This window comes from Temnothorax americanus, unplaced genomic scaffold, assembly GCF_048541705.1.
Source record: "Temnothorax americanus isolate GAGA-0224 unplaced genomic scaffold, ASM4854170v1 Scaffold90, whole genome shotgun sequence".
NCBI lineage: Eukaryota > Metazoa > Arthropoda > Insecta > Hymenoptera > Formicidae > Temnothorax > Temnothorax americanus.
The window spans coordinates 31,990-57,870 of record NW_027509813.1 but is presented as its reverse complement, the minus strand read 5'-3'; the positions used below and the strand labels follow the sequence as shown (position 1 = coordinate 57,870).

Sequence of the window (25,881 nt, the reverse complement as noted above, 5' to 3'; positions counted from 1 at the left end):
TATATCAGTGCCAAATCAATTGTTTCTGGTGTTGTGGAAATTAAGAAGAAATTGCTGCGATATTGAACTGTCAGAGCACTTTTCTATTCCTAGACTAGCTGTAGGAAACATCTTTCACACATGGATAACTTTTATGGCAAAGCAATGGTCTTTAATTGATATATGGCCTAGTAGACAACTAGTCTACTATTACATGCCAGAAAGTTTTAAACGATACTATCCCTCCACAAGAGTTATCATTGATGGAACTGAAATTCGAGTTGACAAGCCACATAATCCACGTTTACAGCAATCATCATTCAGCACATACAAAAATGGTCCTACTGTTAAAACTGTCATTGGCTCTACTCCGGGTGGTTTAATTTCATACCATTCTCCAGCATATGGAGGTTCAACTAGCGATAGACAGATTATCGAACGGAGTGATTTGATGAAAAAGTGCGATTCTGGTGATTTAATTCTGGCTGATCGAGGGTTTGTAGTACAAGACATTTTTGCACCACACAATATTACTGTTGCTACACCTACTTTTACAAAAGGTAAAGGATATCTACCTCACCAAACAGTTATGAAAGACCGTCTATTATCAAAACATCGAGTCCATCTTGAAAAAAGTATTGGATTACTCAAGACGTACAAAATTCTTTCAAGTAGACTGAATCACAACTACATTCCATTGGCTACAGAATTAGTTGAAGTATGTGTTATGTTGTGCAATTTTAAAGAAAATATTATGCGATAGGTGTGAGAATAAATACAAGATATATGTATTGGTAATAAAATTTTGTTTATTTTTAAATAGAACAGTTTTGATTTCTATAATGTACTTAATACAAACTTAAACTATTTTATAAATTATATAAACTTCTCATCAATTTATTCCTTCTTAAAAATACTGGCATTTTACATTATTTTATACAGTTATGCCACAAAATGAGTTTTATTGCATTTTAACTTTTCTTTACTTATTTTAGTATTCACGTTTTATTCAAAAATCTTATCTTAAAGTTTACAACAATAGAACAAGTTTTACCACATTTCAACTTTTCAATATATATTACTTTCATTTATATATATCTTAGAATTTACCTTAAAATTTATAATCGCAGAACGAGTTTATCACAAGATATAAAGATGTAATACTTATACACACTTATTAAAATAACTTGTCATAATTTTTATAAATATATTTTTCAAATATTGCAGGTTTATATATAAGGTATGTTTCATATAAATTAGTTAACTTGAAAAGCATTTCCGATATAAATAACTTATCGTCTTTCTCAATTGATATTTGCACTAACTTTTTAAAGGTATATATATCAATAAATCACAATATAATCTTCCAGTAACCAGCAACTGTCCTTGAATTTGATAATAGTACGAATGATTCTTCCGTAATGTTAAAAAATTATTTTCATCTCTCTCTAAGTACGGTACAGTTATTTCATTTATTGGAAGATTCTTACTGGCATATGGACATTTCACTTCTATCACATAGGGCAAGTATAGGCGATCTGGGCTACCTCCAATATATGGACGAGAAGGTAAAATAAATAGTCCACACTCTTGTATATTTAGCGCTCATTTTGAGACGAGATTCATTAAATAAATTTACTGCAACATCTTCATATATTTTCCCATGGGATGTTGCTTTTGATGTGAAAGACCTTGGATTTAAAATTGATTGAGCTAAAGTCTCACCGCCTTTTTTACTTAATGTTTCATTGCAACAAGCATAAAAATTACTCGCTGTTATTCTATGACACCTATATTCATGCCATGCTTTATTATTACTTTGGCCACGAGTTTCTTGTTCTATTTATTGTACTTGTTCTTCAGAAACATCTAGTAGATAAAGAGATTTAAGCAAGGAATTTTTGGCATTGTACGTTGAATAGCAATGATCCCACTCTATTGCATATGGATTCGCAGGTTCTAAGATCATTTTAATTGACATCGAGTTTTTATATCCACGAGCAATAAATAAATTTCTGTAATAGTTTTTGTACCATATTGCATAGTCTTTATTATCTAAATTATACTCTGGGATTAGTGTTCTTCGTTGAAAAAGCTTTACTTTCATCGGTGATCCAGTGTATTCCTTTGTTGGCTGGTGAAAAGTTTGCAATTTTTCTGTTGATGTCTGTTCTAAGATTACTGTCCTGTTCAAACATACATCATTCATAGCCAGTAATAATACTGTTACATGCTTACAGTGGGCGGTTTTTGAATGTCCGACTGTACATTCACAGCTGGTTTCTTGAATCTCTCCATCAAAACTAATACTGGCATTAACTTCGTATTGTATGTACATGCTTTCGCATTTCAGCCCTGCATTGCCCTTTTACAAAATATATATTACCTGTAATAATATAATTGTATACTAATGTTATCATGTCAATTCAAGCTTTTTAAAATAAAAATTTGAGTAATATTTAAAATTGATAATATTGTGATAAATAATTACCAGGAACACAATATCGGATGTACGTTAAATATCCATTATTATATAAACCTACAGCTGAACCCATATCTTTTTGAAACCTGCAAAATATAAATATTAATATAACATCTTGAATATTATCCTATTTTATATTGAAATATATATTGCATAAAAACTTATGTAAACCTTTGCAAAAAGGCATGTAAATGATTTATGTATAAAAGCAGGTACAGGACTAGACGCATTTATATTAATCTAAAAAGTTATAAAAATATATTTTAATCTAAAAATTAATCTAAATACAACTTAAGGCTATTCTACAATTGCGTAAGCGTAAGGTTGTAGGAGTAGGAGTAGTAGTAGTCGTGAATGTTGTACAACGGTTCAGTCTACAATAAAGTAACGATACGTTGTAAACTTGATTACAGCAACCAATCAGAGTGCAGTGGAAAGTACAGAGGTCAAGGCACTTCCGATACTCGTCCAGCACAAACTTTTCATTTGTTGATCTTTGTGTGAAATGCATCGTTTTTTCCATAATAATTCGTTGCTTCTCACCAGCCCAATCAATTCTCTACACGATAATAAGTTTAAAAAAGTTTCATCTTCCTCGTACTGAGCACTTTCCTTCGTATTCCATGATGAACACGTACCAAAAACACTACAATAGAAAAAAAGAATACTTTTCGGATGCCGAGAAAGAATGTTATAACTTGACTCTTGAGATCTTTATAGCGGTCTTCGGTTCGGGATCACGTGTATTTACTGTTTCGACAAAAACAATTATGGCAGCGCGCGGCGTGATGACGCGTAACAGCACTCTGATTGGTTGGCTCTTACGTTCACATCTGGCGTAGTCGTGAAAGATGAAGTTCAACCATCTTCCACAACACGCTTTACAACCGCAGTACCGCTCTACAACCACGCCGTACAACACTCTTACAACCACTTACGACCACGCTTACGCAATTGTAGAATAGCCTTTACTGTTAAGTGATAAAGCACACATTTTGTAATCTGTCCATATATACAATTATACCTAATATACTAACCTGTCCACTAATTCTTTTTTCTTTCCATGTAATAATGCACCTCTTTCTCGCAGCAGCTCCTTCAATTTTTTAATACTTAATTTGCCGTAATAATCTTCTTTCGACATTTTTGATGAATCGAACTAGCCGCGAAGCATATCACAGATAGGCTCACAGATACATCAACCATACATGTATATTGAGTTAAGTGTTGGTGACGCCGCCATGACAAGACCGGACGCCATGGCGCCATCTGCCCCGAGTTTTACACTGAACATTCCTAATTAGTAACGCGCGCTGCCGAGACGTGACTGCATGCGCCAGTACTTACCTTTTCGTAAGCAGAAATCCTTACACGCTAATAAGATAGAAGGTGAGCTTGTGAGACACTTGGCCCTAATATTTTTTATTTTAAAAATACGTATATTTTTTACTGGCTTTATGGATTTACTGTACATATTTATTATATTCTTTTTGATGCAGAAACTTATAGATCAGAAAATTTTTGATAAATCCTTTTTTTGGATAAATAATGAAGGATTCTATCTTATTCTTTGTCACATACAAAATAATGCTTAGATAAAGCTTCATTGGAATAGTATCTAAACATAATTTCGAATTTATTGCAAATTCTTATGGAGTAGAAAAATAATTCTTTTAATATCTGAAAAAGGACTTGGAATTGGTAATATAGAAATAAATTATTTTTGAACTTGTAGTCTTTTTAGAGCAGAAATGGTACGGAAATAGAATTCATTTTATAATTCAAGAATTCAAAAATAATTCTTTTTCAATTCTCTTTGCTATCTGATTTATCATCATCCGAAGTCCGAAGTAAGCTGGAGTAAATGTCATCAGGACTTAACTTGCCCATATGAATCGCAACCGCAGGATCCACGCAAGACGATCCCCTCTACCTATACGAGCCACTACGAGCGGAACAGAGCGGTATATGAATTTAAACGCCCCCTCCCGCTAGCGATGGCTCGATCCCCTTTTCAAGGAGAAAGACCCGCTCGGCGGCCTATGGACGCTCTGCTGGCGGGAAAGGTGCAATGGCGAGAGCGCGAAAAAAGGATCCCGTCCGACAAACCGGCAGCGGCGGGCTGCGCGGCAGTTGAGGCAGTTATTGTCCCGGTCGTCCGTGTCCGATCGGCGGTTAATTCACTCGAAGAGCGCGGAGCGCGGCGCGCGTGACGGAACGGAGCAGAACGGAGCAGAACGGAGCGGCGAGCGAAGCGGCGCGCAGTGGCCCCGCGGTCGATGGGACGTGTGGCGGAGTGAATTATCGGTCGCGCATGGTCCGTAGGTAGAATTTGCTGTATTGCTTTTCGGTGGATCTCCGAGACGAGCGGAGAGAGAGAGAGAGAGAGAGAGAGAGAGGAGAGTCCGCAGCTCCGAATCGCTCGCTCGCGCGGCCGTGGTGGTGCGCTCGACGAAGATGGCCGCCTGACGACGGTGTCGAGGACCGAGGATCATCGTGCGCGCATCGATCGCGTGCGATCGACCTCGGGGACGTTCGGCCGCCGCGTCCTTGGAGGTGAGTGTACGGCGTGTACGCTCGCCGAATGTCGAGGTGGATAGACGTTGACACGTGCGTGCGTGCGTATACTTAACGCCGGACGCGTTTTGTGACGTGACGCCCCGACGCGTTTTGGAAAAAACGCACGTCAGAGGAATCGTCCTCGACGGATGCTGCTCGCGGTAGAACACGCGTCGTGCCCCACTCTCATGGCTCTTTCTAAAACGTTACGCTCGAGGGAAATGATGCTCCTTGTTTACATATGTTGTTCCTGGAAATGTAGAAGGTAACGAGAGCTTTGGAGGTGATGCTGAAAAATAATAAAAACATTCGCTTAATTCTGTGCCGTCCTTTATACGTATCGCTCCGAAGGAGGATCGACGATTTTCACGGAAATTTTCAACTTGTGACAGCAATAATTCTACATTGCCACTCTTGTCCCGCTTTAATCGAAATACCGTAGCATTAAAATTTACGTCCGAAGATTCGAAAGAGAACTGTAAAAAAAAAAAATTTGATTCGAAGTGGATTTGTTCGTTCGTTTAAAGGCTATATAAAAGTCCACTCGTTTTAGGAAGTGGAGAGCGTTTTAACGCGCCGACGTAACGGAGTATCCTGGAGTCTCGGGTCCGTTACCTCCGCGAAGGAGGTAAGAGAGCGAGAAGCTGGTAGAAGAAGCGCCGCGATCCTGTTTATTTTCACGATTTTTACCTGGCGCAATTGCGAGAGAGATAGATAGAGAGAGAGAGAGAGAGAGAGAGAGAGAGAGAGAGAGAGAGAGAGAGAGAGAGAGAGAGAGAGAGAGAGAGAGAGAGAGAGAGAGCGCGGCCAAGCTACAACGTGTCTGTATGCGAGCGAAGAATTGAGAATTATGAGTTACGAAACTCTCGTCACTGCCCGCTGAGCTACGCTATAAATTGCAAACGTAAACGCATTTGCGATATCAAACGCGCAAAAGTATCTCGAATTAATGCGAAGCGAAGGCGTTTCGGTTTCACGAGAGAAATTCGTGTAAGGATTTACGATCGTGAATCGCGATCTAATATCGAAACATATTATATTGAGAGAATTTTCCCCAGAGTGAAATTCCATAAAACGAGGAAGCGCTTGCATTGAGGAAACTCCGTCTTACGCGTAAAGGAGGCGACAGAAAAGGAAAATATCGAGGTCGACGGGAACTGAAGAGGAACCGAGTGCGCGAGAAATCTCAGTAATATCGATTGAAATTTCACACATTTATGCGAATAACAGGCATCAGCCGATTTCTTTCGCCCTACACAAAGTTGCTTGATGAAGAAATTACAAGGCTCAGCTATACTTGTAGACCACTTTCATCAAAGAATCATCGACACGGGGAAAGAGAATATTCATTACCGGAGTACTTCAATTATTTAAGTACTTAAATGGAGTGATACTCAATAGTATCAAAGTGCGTACAAATTTAACGAATTAGGAGGGTGCATTCCAACGGAATATATCTCGCGCAACGATTCAACGAATCAGCTGACGGGATTGGAAGCGAAGGTTTCAAGCGTCAGCGATCGGAAAGGATCGTTCAACACGAGGTGGGATCGTCCGGATGGGAGTATCGCCGCCGAGGGTGGCACTTCCTTGCGGCCGCACCTTCCGCTAGGAAACCGATATAGATGGAACGCAGAGCCGACAGATATGGCGCGAGGGAGATGCGTCATTCGCGTAGTGAGGATCTGCTGGGCGCGATTTCCAGATCACCCAGTCCGTGCGTCGATCTACCGGCCACGGCGTCCGAGGATGATCTAATCGCGGCCAGTGCCCTCCGGGACTCGGGTATCTACGACGAGGCTGTCGACAGCGCCGGTATCGCCGGCCCGTCGCGGCGCATTCTCTCGTCGTCATCCAGAACGGTGGGAGTCCCTGTCGATCCGGAGGACTCCATTCGCGACATCGTCACCGAGAACGATCTGTACAGGTCAGTGGAGAATAATTCATTTAAGGAGGGAGGGTACTCATATATGTATCATATATCACCGAGAAGTGGACTTGGTTTACATTTTTTTCTTAACACTCATACCATCCATACTATACACGGAGATAATTTTTCGTTATATTTTACCGTTAAATTCACTACAAACTTGGCAACCAAGGAATTTTTGAAACATACAAAAAACATTTTTTACAAATAACGTAATAAAAATTAACAATTATATTTTCAAACATATTTTATATTTTATTATAGTAGATATTAATATTTTTTATTATGGTAGTTATTAATCAGAATAGCTCGTATAAAATACTTAATAATATGTTGTCTTACAACTACCATTGATTTTCAGGGTAAATTCTAAGAGAAAATTCTCTCTGTGTACATACTTCCTTTATTCTTATTACGACCTATTTCTCTTTGTTCTAATGACTTCTCTCTCCCTCCATAATCTCCTCAACACAATCGTTGCATATTTTCTTCAATATTTCTTCTTTATACCTACCTATATAACTTCTTAAACCAATCCTTAGTCTCATAACACTTTTCCACGTAATGACTCATACAATCTTGCCCTTGCCCGCAAATTATATATACCGTTTTCTCTTAACCAATATTTATTTCCCTCCTTCATGTTACCACACCTCAGGCTTATCAATGCTCTTACACTATCCCCCCTATTCAACTTATCTAAATTTTTAGGAGAGAGAATACCTACTTGTATATAGTTGAAGATATTACTATATCGAAATACCAATGTTTTAATTTTCTTTAAGCAGAATGCTATCTACGTACTTGAGCTATATAATATTTTTTATTCTTCGTTATTTTACTTATTACGTTAAAATAACTTTTTAATATAATCATAAAAATAAATAACAATAATCAATAATATAAAATAATATAAAATAAAAATAATATAATATAAAAATAGTATATTATAAAAACAAGCCAAGACAGAAGTATTGCGATTGCACTACATTTGTATTTTGTGGAGCCCGAGAAGGATAACATAGAATTATTATAGAGGAATAATAATCGAGATAAGTTATAGAAATTTTTCCCGCGAAACATCTTCGATGAAGATAAGATCCTTTTTAGACACAGTGATGGTAATTATAAATTTCCTAGTAATTATGCGAAGATATAGATCGAATGTTTATTATCGTGTTCTTGTTACGAATGAATCTTCGTTAAAGTCGATTGGTACATATACATATACATATGTAGGTATTCAAGGATATTTGTCACTAATGATCTTTTACTTTCACAGTTGCGTACTTTTGTCAAGTTAAATAGTTAAGAATAGAATATTGCCGATTACTCAACGCTGCGACGTTGGATGGCCTTGGTGCCACAAGGAAATCATTACGATCTGCTTATCTACGCAATCAAGAAACGAAAACAAGCGTCGTTTCTTTTCTAAACGATCGGGAGTGGCTTCCGGGAATCGCGGTTACTCAACGAGATAAATCAAATGAATTATTTTGATCGCTCCTTTATTATTTCGTGATGCGAAGTAGTAACGAGGACCAAAGTACCGAAAGTAATTAGTACATATGGGTGTGTTCTAAAAATATATGTCAGGCTTGAAAAATAAATGTGTCTGGAATATAATAGTCTCTAATGATTATGTCATCGACTATCGAATGCGCGCCGCAGCCTTGATGCGAGCTTCGTATTTCCGGAGACCCAGGTGACTTTTGCGCTTCGCAACTCTCGTCGAGGGTCCGAGATGAGCGTCGCGGTGCCAGCCAGTTCGGTCCCAGTCTCGCTCGTCGGCTGCCGGAAGAAATGTGTGCGCGCCTACGACCGGAACGCTGGCTGGGGCTGGCTCCGAGGCGTACACGAATCAGTCCAAATCGGCCCGAACGACGCTGCCCGGCCGCGTAAAAGCGAAAGTTCGCGCGGGGACCAGTTTGCTGGCGAACGTGAGCGAGCGAGCGAACGAGCGGACGAGCGAGAAGCGGAGAGGAAGCCTCTCTCGACACGCGCGGTGAAATCGATTTCGAGCGCGAGACGTGAAATCCGAAGGCCTAAGGGCCCGAAGTGGGATAAAAGCGCGTGTACATCCGGTTTCGTTTCTCCCGCTGGATAATAATTGCCGGCAACAAATCGCGAATCTATCGCAGATGGCTGATATCGCAATGCACGGCGACGACGTGTATAACGAGAGACGCGTATCCGCGTATGTTATATATTATTTCATAGAGAGAGTCCAATAGATCTCTTTTTACAGATCTTTTTTTATAAGATCGCCTATCTTGTAAATGTTCATTTTTTTTATATATCTTTTTGCCTCGCTTTTTGCTATCTAACGATTTGTCTTTTCTGCAGGTATGTCCTGTTCAAGCGGCATTATGACAAATATGTGGACCTCGCGGAGAAGTACAAGGAGGCGAAGAGTGTCGCTTATTACCTGGAGGAGCGCTATCATGAGATCAAGGTATGTGAAAGCGTTCTTTTTGTCTCACGAAAAATCTTACCGCAAAATTTAATTTAACATTTTGCGGACAATTTGATACAACGTTAATTTTTTTTTGCTTACTGTGTGTATTTTATATTTATAAATTATATTACAAGTGCATGTGCTAGAATTGGTGATACAAGCGGGAAGGGAATGATTCTGCATGAAAAAATAAGTCAAAAATGTAAAATAAAATTTTTTTATACGAGATTTTGTTTTTCCAGAAAAAAATAAAAATATAGATATTACAGTATAGAATTATATTGTATTTTTTCTGATTTATCGAATTTCATTAATACCAATTCATTATAATGAATGGCATTCACTCCTTCGCTGCTTTTGTGCTATTTTATAACATACAAAGGAAAATTGCACCGGGCTTTCCCACGTTAAATCGCGATAGCAGGCTCATTGTTAGAACAGCATGATACGCCTATTCTCACGGTACATTTTGTTAATACTATTGTTGAAATAATTTGATGGGTTCTCGCGCAATTTTATTTGCGTATTCTTACCGTCCTTACAAACCTACTTTAATATCCATTTTAAATGTATTACCGTCTCTTTCATTTAATTTTATTCTTTTTTTAATTCAATTGTACAATGAGATCGGTTTCTTAGCGCTTTAGGCACTTTGTGTGTTATTTTATGATAGACGATGAAAGCTACATTTCATTTTTCTACAATGAAAAATAATAACAGTTGCGATAATACAGCATCTTATCTGCTTGTTGCGAAATAATTGATTCATAAATTAGAAATCTTTTTAATTTAACGCCAAGTTTCTTTTGCTTAATTTTAAAAATTTTAATTAACTAATTTTCGTTACAAGGAAGAGTGTAAGTGAAATTCTGTTATTAATCAGTGTCACGCATGATGGAGACATTCGCGAATGTAGCGGAATCCTTTTAAGATAAAATGCTGTGCGAAATAACTCGTTGCTCAAGAGCTTTGCTCTTTTATTTTCTCGATAGAAATAATGAGACAGCCTCACAAATTAGTTAGCCAACGTAGCCAAATCAGTCACGTTTTCCATCTTCTAATTCGCGAAAAGAAAACGTGAGACAGTATAAGACTCCTGAACATCCGACGGAGCCAAATGAGAATCGTGCAGTTCTCTGTACCTTGTAATCAAACGCGGAAGACAAATCACATTCTATATATATAAGCGTTAATGTGATTTGGGTCGCGACGATAATTATCGAGATACATCTAGTTCTTCCGCGATTTCTTAAGTGCACCATGATGTTATCTCGCCGTTTGATTGTGAGTCAGTCTGGCGCAGTGAAATCGAGTCTCCTTTCTTATTCGCGTTACCTGCGAATTGTGTTTTCGTGAAACCGGAAGAACATCCGCGATGAGAAGAGCCTTACGTGAGAAAAGAATCGATTAAAAAAAATTCACTTTTTCCGTGAGAGATTCTTTTAGCGAGTTTATCTTATATTATTGCGCCTCCTATATTTTGATGTATGACTTATTGATATTTTGTTTATTGTTTCTGGCATTCACGAAATCTTTGATTGATATCAATCTTCAAGAATTTTAATTTTTGTTTTGTCTTATACAGAGTTGTATCTTGCGAATTAAAATGGATTGTTTTTAACGTATTCTGTTCTCATAATTCTTCAAATGCAAGAATACCTTTTTCTCTTATTTGTTTAAGGATTGTGATAGATTTAAAGTTTTTCTTAAAAACAAGATCTTGTTCGAAAAAAATTTATTCTATCATTTTGACTTATTTGGAGCCATAGAATCGCCCCCTTCTCACCTTCTGGTTTCAAATATAATATCCGAAGTAAAATCTTAAATGTGTATATTGTAGAATTGTTTGAAAAATTTAAAGAGTATAGCTATCTAATCTTGATCTACTAGCGATATGATAAAAGCAATCGTATAATATATTCGACTTAAAAAGGGATCGCAAACGAAAATAGCAGTTAGCTTATCTACTTTTATTTCACTTTTTCGACCGCGTAGCACATCCTTTGACTCGTTTTCCGCTTCAACTTTTCATTACGGGACTTTCTTTGGGATTGACATTCTTCACCTCATTTCCCAGATAAGGTTTCCCCGTGAGATCAAATGAGGCGTGATTCGAAAAAAAAAATTGCGGTTTGACACACGAGCTTCGACGTCGGTGCCTCGTAATTTTTCTTGGTAACATCCTGTTTTCCCAGTGCTCTACACTTCCACACCTCGTTCATTTAATTGCATGAAAGTTTGTACAGTTATAGTTACATACAAGTTGTGGCGCATTGAACAGTTCATGCGAATCAATAAAAAACAAGATATATATAGTTTAAGAGTGAAGGATCAACAGTAATACAATTTTTGGAAATGTTCTCTAAAGCCAACGAAACACAATAAACAATATAATTTTTATTGTGTGATTATGTATATAGCCTTATCGCTAGCCGTTTTCTTACATTCTATTACAATTCTGTTGGTTAATTTTCTCTGATAAGTTAGGAATTTTAATGAGGATAGAAACTGACTGATAGTTAATTTGCGACTTTAATTTTTCATCAAAGCAAGATTTATTGATATTCGATTTTATGAATATTTGTTGCACAAGTCTGTTTGACCTTGAAGTGCTCTTTTATTATTACCTATATTTTGCCTTTTAACGCTCAGCTATATTTCATACCGACAAATAAAACTTAAAAAGGTTTATAATTGCTTCGCAAGCAGTTATTATATTAAATATAATCATTTTGCTATATATATATATATATATATATATATATATATAATCGGTCACACGTGTTTCCTCTTTGGCATTTCCGGCTTGCCATCTTCCCGTTCCTCGTTGTAAGAAAACTTGCCAGGAGATCGAGCCTGGTATTCTCGGTGCGCCATAGCTGGCGCTCATCAACCTCTCCAGTCTCGCTTTACCTACCTAGTTGACCTACAATGTGGCTGACTAGCCACCGCTAGACAGAACTAAAAGCGGCAGGGGGGAAGTGCTGAGTGTGCGTCATCGGTCGGTGTCACGCAATTGCGTCAAGTCGAGCCAGACGCGGGTCACCGACGTCAACGCACATCGATGTCGATTATACAAAATCCTTGAATAAAATCGTCCGAAGCACTTCTGGAACGGAATATTTAACGGAAAGGCCAACTTGAATTTTTATAAAATGGAAATTGCCTAACGGATCTAAAATTTTGAAATGATTCGATACGAAGCTTATATATACATTTTACATATAGTTGTGCCAGAAATTCTGTTCCTAAGAAAAATATAGTTATATTTCATAACTAAAATAAAAAGCAGCAAGAAATGTACACCTATTGTTATTGAATTGACCAATTATAGTACAGAAATAATCATAACTATTATAAAAATGTCCTTTTCACTTCATAAACCTCAAATGGTCGGTTTTCTCATCAGATCAGTTTTCAAATCTTCAATATTTCACTGAAGGCTTAGAACAAGTTTTTTTATTTAAATTTTAGAACGTTTTAATATAAGCTTTTATTAGAATTTTAAAATGTTGTCACGTTGTCACTTTGAAGTCACGTTGAAGTTATTTTGCATTTTTATGTTTTGATCTCATTTTTGCGTATTTAGAAAATCCAAAAATCTTTAAAAATAATTAAACTATTAGGAACCTGGAACCCCTCCCTCATTCCGTGTAGAGCGTCGTACACAGAATGAGGGAGGTTCCAGGCTCGAACCCTGGCTGAGGTAATATTTTTCGCAATAAATTTAATAATTTAATTTAATTTAAATTATTAAAAAATGAGATGCTTATGTATATAAGTATCAAAGATTATTAACGTCTTGACGATTAAGGGACGAAAACCAATGGTCGAATCGTCACGATGATTATTTGTCAATTGCAGTCGGATGAAATGAAAGTCTAATTGTTTATTATATTGTTCGCGATTTACGAATGTACTTTAGGTATAATTAAACTATATAGATATGTTCTTCTCTAAAAAGATCGGACATGAAAGAATTAAGAAGCTACATATATCAGAGATTTAAGATATTACTTTCAAAGATATTTCTTAGACATTTTAGCACATTATCTACGTCTTATCGACGCTATTCTAAAGTTTCCATTTTTTTTACATAAAAGAATCATCTCACGTGAAATAATTTTTTTAAAGGTCGAGCGAGACAGGTTGGAGGAAGCTCGAAGGCATTTGGAAAGACGACTGGAAGGCTGCGAGACGGAACTTCGTGGCAAGGAGGACGAGCTCTTCTTGCAGCTGGAGAGAAGTTTGCGGCTGGAAGAAGAGATCGAACGGGCCAAGGCCGAGAGGGACAGTTATATGGAGGCTCAGCATCGCCTAGAACAACAACGGGAATCGGCTTTTCGTCGCTTACGGATGCAGCTCGAGCAGAACGAAGTTACAAGGCGGGATCTCGAGAGAGCGCGTCAAGATGTTATTCGCCAAGCTACTATTATCCGTATCGAAAGAGACACCTTGGAAAGAGAGGTGAGTGTTTAAATTGAGTAATGTCTTGCGTCATTTTATCTCGGAAAAAAACTTCATTTTTTTATTTTTACACGTGTGCTCCATCTCTGGAATTCGCGAATGGTTTGCTTTTCTCATACGCGCCTCTGTCCTTCGACATATAATATACAACATTGATCAAGATTCCGTTTTTTTTTTCGATTGTTTCCTCTAGAATGAGATTCTGCGGCAGAGACTGAGGGTGGAACAGGACGAATTAGGAGCGGAGCGACGCCGTCGGGAAGAAGGCGTTGCGGCATTAACGAGAGAGACTATTGCATTAAAACACGCGACGCGTCATTTGAGTGCCGCGACGTTTCACGCGACCTCCTGCCGGAATCGTCGCCGATGTTCCATCTGCATATACGCTAGACGTACCTTCGCTAACATTGACAATTATCGTGACAAGTGGGTAATATCAAAATTTTTATCGGCGGAAAATGAGGATCTTAATACGCTCGTATTCAACGTCCGAAGACGAACGTATCGCACCAAATGTTATTTTAAGCGCAGAAACTTTGCTCTTTGCAGTGGGAATCTCTTGCAGTGCCTTCAAACGCCCTTACAAGATCTTCGTAATTGGTTACGACCTACCGTGTCGTCGGCCTGCTCGTCTCGCGTTCCGCAAATCGAATCGTCTATTGCCGATCGGGAAATTTCTTACATTGACGACTCCAGTGCCGATAGTAGCAGCAACGGCAGTACTAACAGCCGCAGCTGCAGTAGCAGTACTAGCAGCAGCAACAGCGCTTACGACGATGATGCATATCCGAGTACTCCGATAGCCGAGCCATCCCTTTCGTCGGCCACTTCTAGCGTCCCGCATACAGCCAGAGCCTTTTCTTCGGATTCAGGGTTTGTTCAGCTAAAAACAAATATTACAATAATGATGATGACGATAATGAAAGTTCGGTCACACTTGGTTTTTCATATTTATATATTGTTTGTTTAGGTTTTCCTCAGAGATAGGGGATCGTAGATCGCGATGTTTCGACAACGTTGCCAGCAGTACCAGTAGTAGCAGTGGTAAGAGCAGAAATGTTAGCGAGTCGTTAGATAGCAACGAAATCGACGATCAGGGCGCGAGTGGAAGAGACGGGCTTACCCGCTCGAGATGGACTTCCTCCTTCCGTAGACTACTCGGACGGAAATCGAGGAGTAACCGTTCCTCAGGAACAAGCAAGACTGATGAACCGCAATGAACTATTTGTACTGATTGCGAGACAAAGACTCGACAAAAATACATTTATCCCGTCCTCCTCCCTCTTCCAAAACAACCTCTGCGAAAAAATTCAGTTCTTAATTTGAATTGAAGCAAGGTCTTTGCGAACTGGTTGAATTCTTTTCGTCGGAAAGTGTTGAAACTGCCGAGGGTTGCATTTCTTTTTTAATAAGAGATGCAAGTGAATTTATATATGGATTTAGAGATCCTGGAATGTTTAAGAGAATAACTGAATGATACGTATTCTGGAAACTTGTTGTTTCAAGAGATATATAATCGTGATTTTATCTTTTTTAAGATTATGAACTATGCTGAAAATAATTTAGAAAACAATATCAGATATCTTGTAAAATACTTAGAAATAACATATAATTTCTAAATTTAAAAAAATTTTTTTTTATCTCGATAATGTTTTACGTCAGGAATTTTTCAGTAAAAATTATATCGTACTCCAAAATCCAGAAATTCTAACAATAAGTGTAGATTCATGATATGTAGGAATTGAATATTGAATAAGTTAAAAAGAATTATATATATAAAAAGGAATTAAATTATTAGAAACAATCGCATTTGAAGTTTATAAGTATTTACTAGAAAAAAGTATAGATGGGTTTTAAAGGCTTTGAATTTTAAAATGTAAGATTTTCATGTTTTAGAATGTAATTTTAAAATATTCGGTTTAAATCGAACTATAAAATAATAGAGAAACGTTATTGTTTGCATTCCGAAAGTTTCTTCTATTGTTACGTTTTATTGTTATCACAGCGATTGTTGTTGTATTTGCCAAGAAATACAGTGGCTAATTATAAGCATGATCGATCAATCAATTCAATTGGAAGTTTTAAATTTGCAACAATTTTTTGTTTTTTGTCAATATTATATCGTTTGCGACGAAAGAGCCAGTCCTTTAAATACGTGTATGATGGAAATTGTCGGACCAAATTGCTGACATGTCACAATCCTGTTACGATAATGTTGTGAAATGTAGGAAATTCCAATATATGAATATTACGCAAATAAAATTATGTATACGATAAAGAGTGTTTTTTAAATGTTTTCTAAATGTGTTCTTCAAATTAAAGATTTTCCCAAGAATTAACATTAAATTTTAATAATAATTACAAAATTAACAAGAGTATTGTGCTGAAATAATATTGATTCGAAAAAATGCAATTAAAAATTAATATAAGCGAATCATTATAATATTATATCGATATATTGAGAGATGATATTATAATACCTGTGTTCGTTTATTTTCACATTGGGAGCTATTGAAAAAATAAAATCTATAATACACTACGTTACGCATATTATACATATATACATATATGTATATGTAGATATTTTTCCAGTAGCTCCCAATGGGAATGAACAATCGCAGGCACTATATCTATATTGAAGATTAATTGACTAGGTATAAATTCTCTTTAAAAAATTAAAGATTATTTACGAAATAATGACAGATCTATACTTTCAAACATGAATGTATGAAATATTTGTGAAATTTTAGTAATTATTATTCCAAATAGTGAAATAATAACCTCTATGAACACGAATATGCAATTATATAATTATATACACTAAATTATAAAAACTGGAAATTATTTACAGCTATAAATATCTTTCGAAGTTGCAATTTTCTGAATTGGCATTTAAGTGTAATTTATTCTTATTTTATTATTGACATCAAGTATTATTGCTATCTGTTATTTATTATCTAGCTTTATCAGTTTCCGATTTAGAATGATAATGAAAATTACTTCGTTTTCGATAAAGAAAGAAAATATATCTTATCATAAATGTCTGTTATCGTAATTGAGTCTACCTGGAAATGTAAATCTTACAGGTGAAAAATTATTCATCGCTAAGTTTGTAAGTAACACATACGATAAGATATCGCATTTTTAAAATCCGCAAAATCCATGAATTGCAATTAACACTTTCATCAAATTACGATTAATTTAAGATAGAAGAATTTTTAATAGATTAATTTAAAAGAATTTAAAAATCGCGACGATTTATATTATTACATAACACCTGCAACCTTAATCTTTGGTTAAAATAGAGTTAGGTAACACAAATAGACATTAAAATTTATTGTTTGACACATGCAAAGAAAAATTAGATTCGCATGCAACGATGAATTATAAGTTAGAAATCTTGTAAGTAATTCTACCTATTGAATCGATAACCGATTAAGTTATAAATATATGAAAGTTTGATTGAAGTCGATCGTCTAACGTTAAGACAAGGTTGCGATTCGAATAGAAATTATTTAACCTTTCATAATCAATATCACATTGCTTTTTAAGTTTTTAATTCTTCAAATATCTCACGAAATTTTTTTTCTGTTTCTTTCCTTCGATGCACAAAATATGTCAATTGCAGTGTAGGAGGAGCCTAGGGAGCAGGATGATCGTATTTAAGTTTGTAAATATATATCTAAAATATATATAAGCTTTTTTCACATATGCAAAATTGACACCTTAGTTAAAACATATTAGTTAAAATCAGCTGGCAGATATTATCGCAACTTTATTTTGATATTATTTTACTTAATTTCCACTTCGACTATATATATATATATATATATAATTGACTGTAAAAAAAAATAAGAATTTTTATAATGTATTCTAGAACATCATTGTAAGTCGTAATTGCTGACATAATAAGCATTGTTTCTCAGTTTTTTAGTTAAAAGAGCCAAAGAGAAGTTCAAATAAGTAATATATAGGTATCTCAATCTTTCGTCGATTGTGCGTTCCCATTTCCGGACCAGCGACATTGTGCGACTCCGTGACGTCTGTTCGTTTATTTGCCTATACGTTCTCCCATCCACGCGAATACGCGAATCCCACCTTCGACTCCTTCGAGCAGAGAAACCAATATATAGGCCCAGTGTATAATTCACATGTACCGCATTCGACGCTGATAACTCTACCAGTGCGATTTTGGTGCGCGCCGCGAGTATTCGAGCGTTCTCCAACGAACGCTCTCAAACCATTGTTCTCTGACGCAACAGGTACGCTCACCTATTAATAGATCGGCGCCAGACCGGCGAATTGCACGAATTCGCAAGCGATCAGCTAGTTACGTTTCTTTCAAGAAAGAAAAGTTTTTGGCACAATTTGTCGCGGAGGAATAGCTTGTGTTTGAAAGGAAGATATACCAAGACGTTGATTTTGGAGTGAAGTTATTGTAAGTCTCGAAATTAACACGTTCGCTATCGCTGGAAAACAATTGGTACCGTTATAGACTTTATTTTTAATAGATACGCACGGTAAGTATGCTACACATTTTCACTTCCGCACACATATACTGAACTGGTCTAATACACTAAACATGTTACATAACGTGTCATACATGTATGACGATATAAAGTTATGTTACACGTGTATGGTTCTCTCCTGAGAATCGATGCGTCACACATATGTGACGTATGATAGCGGGCGTGTTAAGAGATTCGCTAATGTGATTAAAACCATTGTAGTTAGAATCATTAATACTAAAGAAATATTTCATGTGAGTGTGATGCAAATTATTTACTTTCTAATTGTTTTTATTGTAAATAAATAATTGTTTTTAACGAAAATTTATTTTAAATTATGTTTACGTTTGACTAAACTGTGCCCGGGAAACATTAAGATTCGTGTTTTAATGTTTTCCGGACATAGTTAGTGTGCGGAAATAGTGTTTTAATTTTTTAATGTTTTTTTTTTAAAGCCATCAATAATGACTTACAATGATGTAGCTCTGGAATACAGAAATTCTTATTTTCTTACAGTCAATTTTAATCAAAGCGGAAATTGAGTAAAATAAAATAATATAAAATTGCGATAATCTCTGCAGATATTATCGCAATTTTATATCATGCCAGCTGATTTTAATTAATGTACATAGGTGTCAATTTTGCATATGTGAAAAGTTAATTAATTTTTATTCTAATATGAATTTACTAATATATAAATATTTTAATTAATATTTTAATAAAAAATAATATTAATTTAGGTAAAAAGAGAGAGGTGGGGGAAGTGAAAAAGAAGAGCGGGAATGATATAATTTATCACGTACGACACGCACGATTTAATTACTATCGCTTAAACTGTTAAATTCATAGAACGCGATACCAAGGAAAAAGAAAATAGATAAGAAAAATAAAGAATATAAAAATATGAAGTAAAAACAAGTTGCCATGCCACGAGTCTATGGTCGCTTTTAAAGGCGAGGCACTTTCCTTATCAGTTATCTCTAGTGAAACGTGGCCAACAATTTGTTGAAGGTGTTGCGAACGCTTATTTTACTCAATCGATGATATCATACCGATTATTCGAAGGACACGTGCCCACTCGTTCACTTTTTACGAATCGAAAACATTCCGCGATGCAAATTTTACGTAACTGCGAAGAATGGCAAAATCTTCTTCATTGTACGCATTGAGAAAAAGCAAAATAGTTCTGCCAATTAATTATCATATGTTATTATAATTGATTTGAGTAAACAAGTTTATGAAGTCATGAAAACAAAAGTAACTTTGAAAACTATCAAAATAAACGGTCTCAATAACAAATGTGATGTTGAATATTAATATGGTACAATCTCGGTTTAGAATCATCGAGCGAAACATTTTTATCTTATATATGATAAAAAGTTATATTATCTTAGAAAAGCAGTGGCACATTGGACAAATCTGCGATTCGTTTTATCGCCTATATAATATATGATCATCGCAATTGTTAAGGAACTGATCTTTTTCTCTAAAGTATCTCTTATCATTCTTTTTATCTCCGCTCGTGTAGACTTATTGTTAGACATGAAAAAACTAAACTGCGAGAAATAACATTACATTGCTAACAGAATAAATATATATATATATATATATATATATATATATATAAAGAATAATTATTCCTATATCAGATTTCTTTTCAAAATTTTAAAACATCTTTCAAATCAGGGGATTTCTACTTAAAAAATATCTTTTGCACATGAGACATTCGTCAAGTTCTAAAATGTGGTGGTTCTAGCGTTAATTAAATTTATCCTCGCATATACGTAATGCTGCATGTATTAATTATTCATATCCAGCAGAAAGAAAATAATAACTTTAATAAAAGAACAAGAAGCTTTTCCAACCAGATGTTTCTTTTAATTTTTTATTTTCTACGTTCCTATTTTTATCACATTCCACGTACTATTTTAACAGAAATTTAATGTCTATAACGTGTGTACATATTTCACATGTTGTGAGGCGTTAAATCTCCCGTATACATTTAGATTTTTCTTTCGGGAGAATGATAGCTTATCACATTATACGATACGCATGTAACTCGATCCGCAATCGAGTTGTATTCCGCGTAATGATCTAATAAACAAGCTCCAGCACAGGTTTCAATATAGTGACGTATTTGGATATGTTTAAATTACAGGTCCAAAAAAGAATTAGGGAATAGTAAAACAAATATTTCTTTAGCGATCAATACATTTTTTTCATTTTTTATTTGTTCCACTAATATCAAATTAAAAATTTTTGAAAAAAAATTATAAAATTTATGGTTAGTTCCAGAGAAGTGTTATATTATACTGCGAATGGTGATAAAAAAGACACACACACACACCCACACCCCCCCCCACACACACACCCTCACTCTCTCTCTCTCTTTATCCGGTCACATATGTATAATCGGTGAAGATTGTGTGCGTGTAGATAATGCTATATCAGCGTTCGCTGGGAGTCATATAAAGCTGGGAAATTGGGAATTTTTGGCGAACAAGATAACTAACCAACGTTTCCGTGCAAGCATCGAGCAGAATTTGTCATATTGCAACTATTTACATTATACATTCCATTTATGTAATTTTTGGAATGATTAATATCGCTCGGTTTCTGCAATATTATTATGTCGACAATCTGCGCTGGCGGGACCCGAGCTTAATTAAGGGGGCGCATCAAAAATAGCCCTGTATTTATAAATTTTTTTGAAGAAAATATTAGGATTATTGAAGCGGGGTTTTACTAGTATATTATATGTATACATATATTAATATAATGTTAAATTTTTATTTAAAAATATTTAACAATACGGCAGATATTGCTGTTGGCGTCAGATACATCCACTGCTGTTATACGCTTTGCATTACCCTATGAGCAACCTATATGTTTATTTAAAACAAGTAAACAATAGATTATTAAAATTTATAAATAAATCTAGTCTACATAGCCGATTTTAAAAATTTGCAATTTTTGCAAAGTGGCTCTTAAAATATAAAAGTGCGAATCAATTGTTTCTTTTTGGCTATAAAAAGAAAACTAAGACCTAAAAACATCCTACGATAAAGACTGCGTAATTTCATATTAAATAAATCGGAAAAAAAAATGAATCCGATCCATCCAATCGTTTTCGAGATATTTCGGGTACCGATTTTGAAAACATGGTTTCGAGAAAAACGCGTTTAAAGTTTTAAGTATACTTTCAAGCAATATTTAAATAATTTCTTTTGACTTATATGAAATCATCTATTTCATATAGCAAGCCTTGTAACAAAGATTGTGACATTAATAAGGGGGGGGGGATCCTATAGTGGCAGTAATTATCGGCATTTCTTAGCACATACAGCTGTCACCTGACGACAATATTTGTTTAAACAAAAATACTGTAGTTTATATAATATATATATGTATATACAAAATGACATAGAGCTGCCTTAGGGACATGTAGGAACAATATCGTGCAAATAGAACTAAGATTAAAAGCCTAGAAAAAAAATTTTCTCTAATAAAGTTTTATTATGCAGAGGCAATGCAGCTTGATAGGATGAACAGTATTGCGTGTAGCAAGACATGGCGCAGCAATTGGACAAGACCAAATATATCTCTAATGAAATTTTATTATGCAGAGGCCGGCAGAGGCACATGCAGGTGTTGCCTTAACATCAACCTGCATGTGCCTCTGCATAATAAAAACTTCACTAGAGAAAATCTTTTTTTCTAGGCTTTAGATCTTAGTTCTATTTGTACGATATTGTTCTTACATGTTGACCCTAGGGCAGCTCTATGTCATTTTGTATATAAACTGCAGTATCTAATTGTTTAAGCAAATATTGTCGTCAGGTTAGGACAGCTGTGTGTGCTCAAATTTTTAATTTTTTTTGTTCCTGATATAAAATCGTGTGTCCTGTTCTAGATTTTTGTGCGTACTTTAATTCTGTAAAAGAATTTTGCAATTCTGTAAAGTCAATTCAAAGATTTCTTCTAATGCCTATCTCTTTAAAACGCTGTACATTTTTTATTTTTTTAAATTTCGACTTGCAACTCCAAGAAAATATTCTTAAGCTATATACACTGTAAGAAAATGCAAAAATTGAAAAATAGATTTTTTTACTTGTCTAGGTGTATGTCCCACTTTAATTAGAATGCAGTTAACACCAATCTATCCCAATGTTCTGCTTGAACCTGTCGGCAAATTGCTAACACACTTTGCTTATTGGGTTATTTGCTCCGAATTCCGCTTACTCCCTCCACCTTGTTTTATTTAAAATAGATAAGAAATCGACAAATATATATATATATATATATATATATATATATATATATATCATATTAAAATTGTTACAAGATCATCTGATTGCGCTTTTTTGCTTCTTGAATCTGTATCAGTCACCGCCATCCGTTTTTCTATATGTAAGTCCATTTTTATCCGATAACAAAACAACTATGTAGTTCAACTGAAAGTCTGTTGCACAAATTTTTTACAATATATGATCTATTTCTCTTATTGTTATTTCCATTCAACTTTTGCTCAACAACATTACAATCTTATGTATTGCAATAGAATGTTTTAGTGTATGAAACGTAAGGGTTGTAAAACATACGTAGTATAGCAATTGTGTTTGTGTGAAACTTGCGACGACTTATGTAATTATGTAATATAAATGTAATGCTAGATTTTACATACGAAGAACGGACAATGCAAGCGGATGATTAAACGTTACATAAAAATATAACTTATTTTGTATTTTTTTGCAACTATAGATAATAACGAAAGAGTAGGCAATTTTTATGGAAAAAATGGACCACCCACCAAGTTACACGTCACCACCATATAATCCGCAACCACAATACCCTTATCCGCAACCACCACCAACGTCAATGCCATCAATGCCATCACCACCACGTAAGTGTAAAATTATGAAAAAATAATCTTATAATCAATAAAAATTATATTATAAAAAACAAGTTTATACATACAATATTTGTGCATATGCATAATATCTAATCATCTAACAATAAAATAAATACTTTTGAAGTTTAACGCGTCTAATGTGGCCACAGATACGGTGCATACAATTGTAACGGGGACGGCCTTCAGCAATGAAAGTCAACATATGACCTGTCCACACTGCCATGCTACTATAAGTACGCGTGTAGACTCGGAAGCGAACACGAAGACACATCTAATTGCGGTGCTCCTCTGTTTATTCGGGTAAGATTGTGAAATATAGTATAAGAGAATCTTATCGAAAAAAGGTCCGATTAAATCTGACGTTAATTCTTTTCCAGGTGCTGGTGTTGTGCACCGTGCCCTTACTGCATGGATTCTTGTCTAGTCCACAAGCATTACTGCCCAGCGTGCGATGCTTTCCTTGGAGCATCAGAAAATTAATCAATTCCATTTGCGATAAAAATATAAAAAGATAGTGCAGAATTATATTACCATCAGCTAGGATATACGATTCATAAAGAAAACATATTGTTTTGATCACATATTTCAAATAAACTGTTGTCGAACTATCCACATGTAAATTAGTTTAAAAAATTTTGTTGTTGCTTACAATTTTACAAAGTGTGCGAATATAACACACACACACACACACACACACACACACACACACACACACACACACACACGCACACGCACACGCACACGCACCCTCACACGCACACGCACACGCACACGCACACGCACACGCACACGCACACAAACACACACACGCACACGCACACGCACACGCACACGCACACGCACACGCACACGCACACGCACACGCACACGCACACGCACACGCACACGCACACGCACACGCACACGCACACGCACACGCACACGCACACGCACACGCACACGCACACGCACACGCACACGCACACGCACACGCACACGCACACGCACACGCACACGCACACGCACACGCACGCACGCACGCACGCACGCACGCACGCACGCACGCACGCACGCACGCACGCACGCACGCACGCACACACACACACACACACACACACACACACACACACACACACACACACACACACACACACACACACACAGACACACACACACACACACACACACACACACACACACACACACACACACACACACACACACACACACACACACACACACACACACACACACACACACACACACACACACACACACACACACACACACACGCACGCACGCACGCACGCACGCATATGAAAAGGAAGGGGGAGAGCTCTTACTCTTTTGTTTTTATGAATACTGCTAGAGAAAAGAGATTACATGTATTGTATAAGCTGCATACGTGTTATAAGTGTTTTTTATACTGTTCGCGGTATTTTTTATCGATCTGTAATCTTGCATTGTAAAAGGAAATATTATAGAAAGAATTAGTAATTCTTTTAGGCATACGTGTCTAACAAACATTTTAAAAACGTCTGTACGTCTTTATAGACATGTGTGCTATTTAAAATACAACACTATTATATAATTATACTTACGTGTATAATGTATTAGTAATATATATAATAATATGAATTATATATCATAACACCAATAAAATTAATTAGAAGACTTCAAATTTGAGTTTCTTGTCAAAGCGAATAATTATACAGTTTATTACTATCAAAAATTCAATATTTTTTAGACAATTGGCACTTAAAATTACTGCGACGCTAATCTAAAATTTCCATTTTTTTCAAAAGAACCACGTAAAATTCTTTTTTTCAAATGCGAGCGAGATAGGTTGGAGGAAAGCTCGAAGCATTTGGAAAGATAACTGGAAAGTTACGAGACGGAATTTTGTAGCAAGGAAAAGCTTTTTGCAGCTAGAACCAAGTTTGCGACTGGAAGAATAAGAGCAGATCGAACGGGCCAAGGCGGAGAAGGACAATTATATAGAGGCGCAGCATCGACTCGAACAACAACGGAAATCGGTTTTTCGTCGTATGCGGGTGTAGTTCGATCAGAACGCAAATCGAATCACCCATTGTCGGGAAATTTCTTACATCGACAATTCCAGTGCCGATAGTAGCAGCAACGGCTGTATAATTAACAGCCGCAGCTGCAGTAGCATTATTAGCAGCAGCAATAATGCTAATGACGATGATGCATATCCGAGCACTCCAATAGCTGAATCTTCTCTTTCGTCGGCAACTTCTATTAGCGTCCCGTATACAGCCAGGGCCTTTTCATTGAATTCAGGTTTTCTTTAATCCACAAAACAAATATTACAATAATGATGATGACAATAATAAAAGTCCGGGGTCTGTTTTTTTATAATCATATTCTTTATTCAGATTTTTCTCGAAGATATATAGGAAATCGTAGATCGCGATGTTTCGACAACGTTGGCAGTAGTACTAGTGGTAGCAGTGGCAAGAGCAGAAATATCAGCGAGTTATTAGACAGCAACGAAATCGACGATCAGAGTGCGAGTGGAAGAAACTGACTTATTCGTTTGAGATAGACTCCCTCCTTTCGTGACTATTCGAGCGGAAATCGAAC

The 25,881-nt window shown here is 36.0% G+C and overlaps 2 protein-coding genes and 1 long non-coding RNA gene across 11 annotated transcripts; 2 read left to right on the top strand and 1 right to left on the bottom strand.

Moving 5' to 3' along the window:
* Positions 1-866: 866 nt before the first annotated feature.
* On the bottom strand, positions 867-4,079 carry LOC143908275 (uncharacterized). Of its 3 annotated transcripts, none has more exons than XR_013260091.1 (4): positions 3,499-4,079; positions 2,471-2,547; positions 2,218-2,365; positions 867-2,136 (listed from the first exon to the last, which is right to left on the bottom strand). It is a non-coding gene; the product is annotated as an uncharacterized LOC143908275 (long non-coding RNA). The 3 variants fall into 3 exon arrangements; XR_013260090.1 differs by having other exon boundaries at positions 868-2,146; XR_013260089.1 differs by having other exon boundaries at positions 869-2,365.
* A 368-nt stretch (positions 4,080-4,447) lies between these two features.
* On the top strand, positions 4,448-16,153 carry LOC143908271 (uncharacterized). Of its 6 annotated transcripts, none has more exons than XM_077425783.1 (8): positions 4,448-5,017; positions 5,574-5,648; positions 6,079-6,947; positions 9,297-9,405; positions 13,543-13,875; positions 14,069-14,301; positions 14,425-14,748; positions 14,846-16,153. In XM_077425783.1, exons 3-8 carry the CDS (start codon positions 6,646-6,648, stop codon positions 15,093-15,095), a joined length of 1,551 nt encoding a protein of 516 aa, XP_077281909.1. In that variant the 5' UTR covers positions 4,448-5,017; positions 5,574-5,648; positions 6,079-6,645; the 3' UTR covers positions 15,096-16,153. The 6 variants fall into 6 exon arrangements, with proteins under 6 accessions (XP_077281909.1, XP_077281907.1, XP_077281911.1 ...); XM_077425781.1 differs by having other exon boundaries at positions 4,448-5,285; XM_077425785.1 differs by lacking the exon at positions 5,574-5,648 and having other exon boundaries at positions 4,448-4,782.
* Positions 16,154-17,979: 1,826 nt separating this feature from the next.
* On the top strand, positions 17,980-24,586 carry LOC143908274 (lipopolysaccharide-induced tumor necrosis factor-alpha factor homolog). 2 transcript variants are annotated; one of them, XM_077425791.1, is made up of 4 exons: positions 17,980-18,137; positions 23,145-23,286; positions 23,445-23,595; positions 23,673-24,586. In XM_077425791.1, the coding sequence occupies exons 2-4, from the start codon at positions 23,172-23,174 to the stop codon at positions 23,773-23,775; spliced, it is 369 nt and encodes a 122-aa protein (XP_077281917.1). In that variant the 5' UTR covers positions 17,980-18,137; positions 23,145-23,171; the 3' UTR covers positions 23,776-24,586. The 2 variants fall into 2 exon arrangements, with proteins under 2 accessions (XP_077281917.1, XP_077281918.1); XM_077425792.1 differs by lacking the exon at positions 17,980-18,137 and adding an exon at positions 18,166-18,395.
* Positions 24,587-25,881: the final 1,295 nt, after the last annotated feature.

Coding starts and splice junctions, on each gene's coding strand:
- LOC143908271 (XM_077425785.1), top strand. CDS start 6,646: ATGGAACGCAGAGCCGACAGATATGGCGCGAGGGAGATGCGTCATTCG. Junction 13,876..14,068: donor GAGACACCTTGGAAAGAGAG/GTGAGTGTTTAA, acceptor TGTTTCCTCTAG/AATGAGATTCTGCGGCAGAG. Junction 14,749..14,845: donor GCCTTTTCTTCGGATTCAGG/GTTTGTTCAGCT, acceptor TTGTTTGTTTAG/GTTTTCCTCAGAGATAGGGG.
- LOC143908274 (XM_077425791.1), top strand. CDS start 23,172: ATGGAAAAAATGGACCACCCACCAAGTTACACGTCACCACCATATAAT. Junction 23,287..23,444: donor ATCAATGCCATCACCACCAC/GTAAGTGTAAAA, acceptor ATGTGGCCACAG/ATACGGTGCATACAATTGTA. Junction 23,596..23,672: donor GTGCTCCTCTGTTTATTCGG/GTAAGATTGTGA, acceptor ATTCTTTTCCAG/GTGCTGGTGTTGTGCACCGT.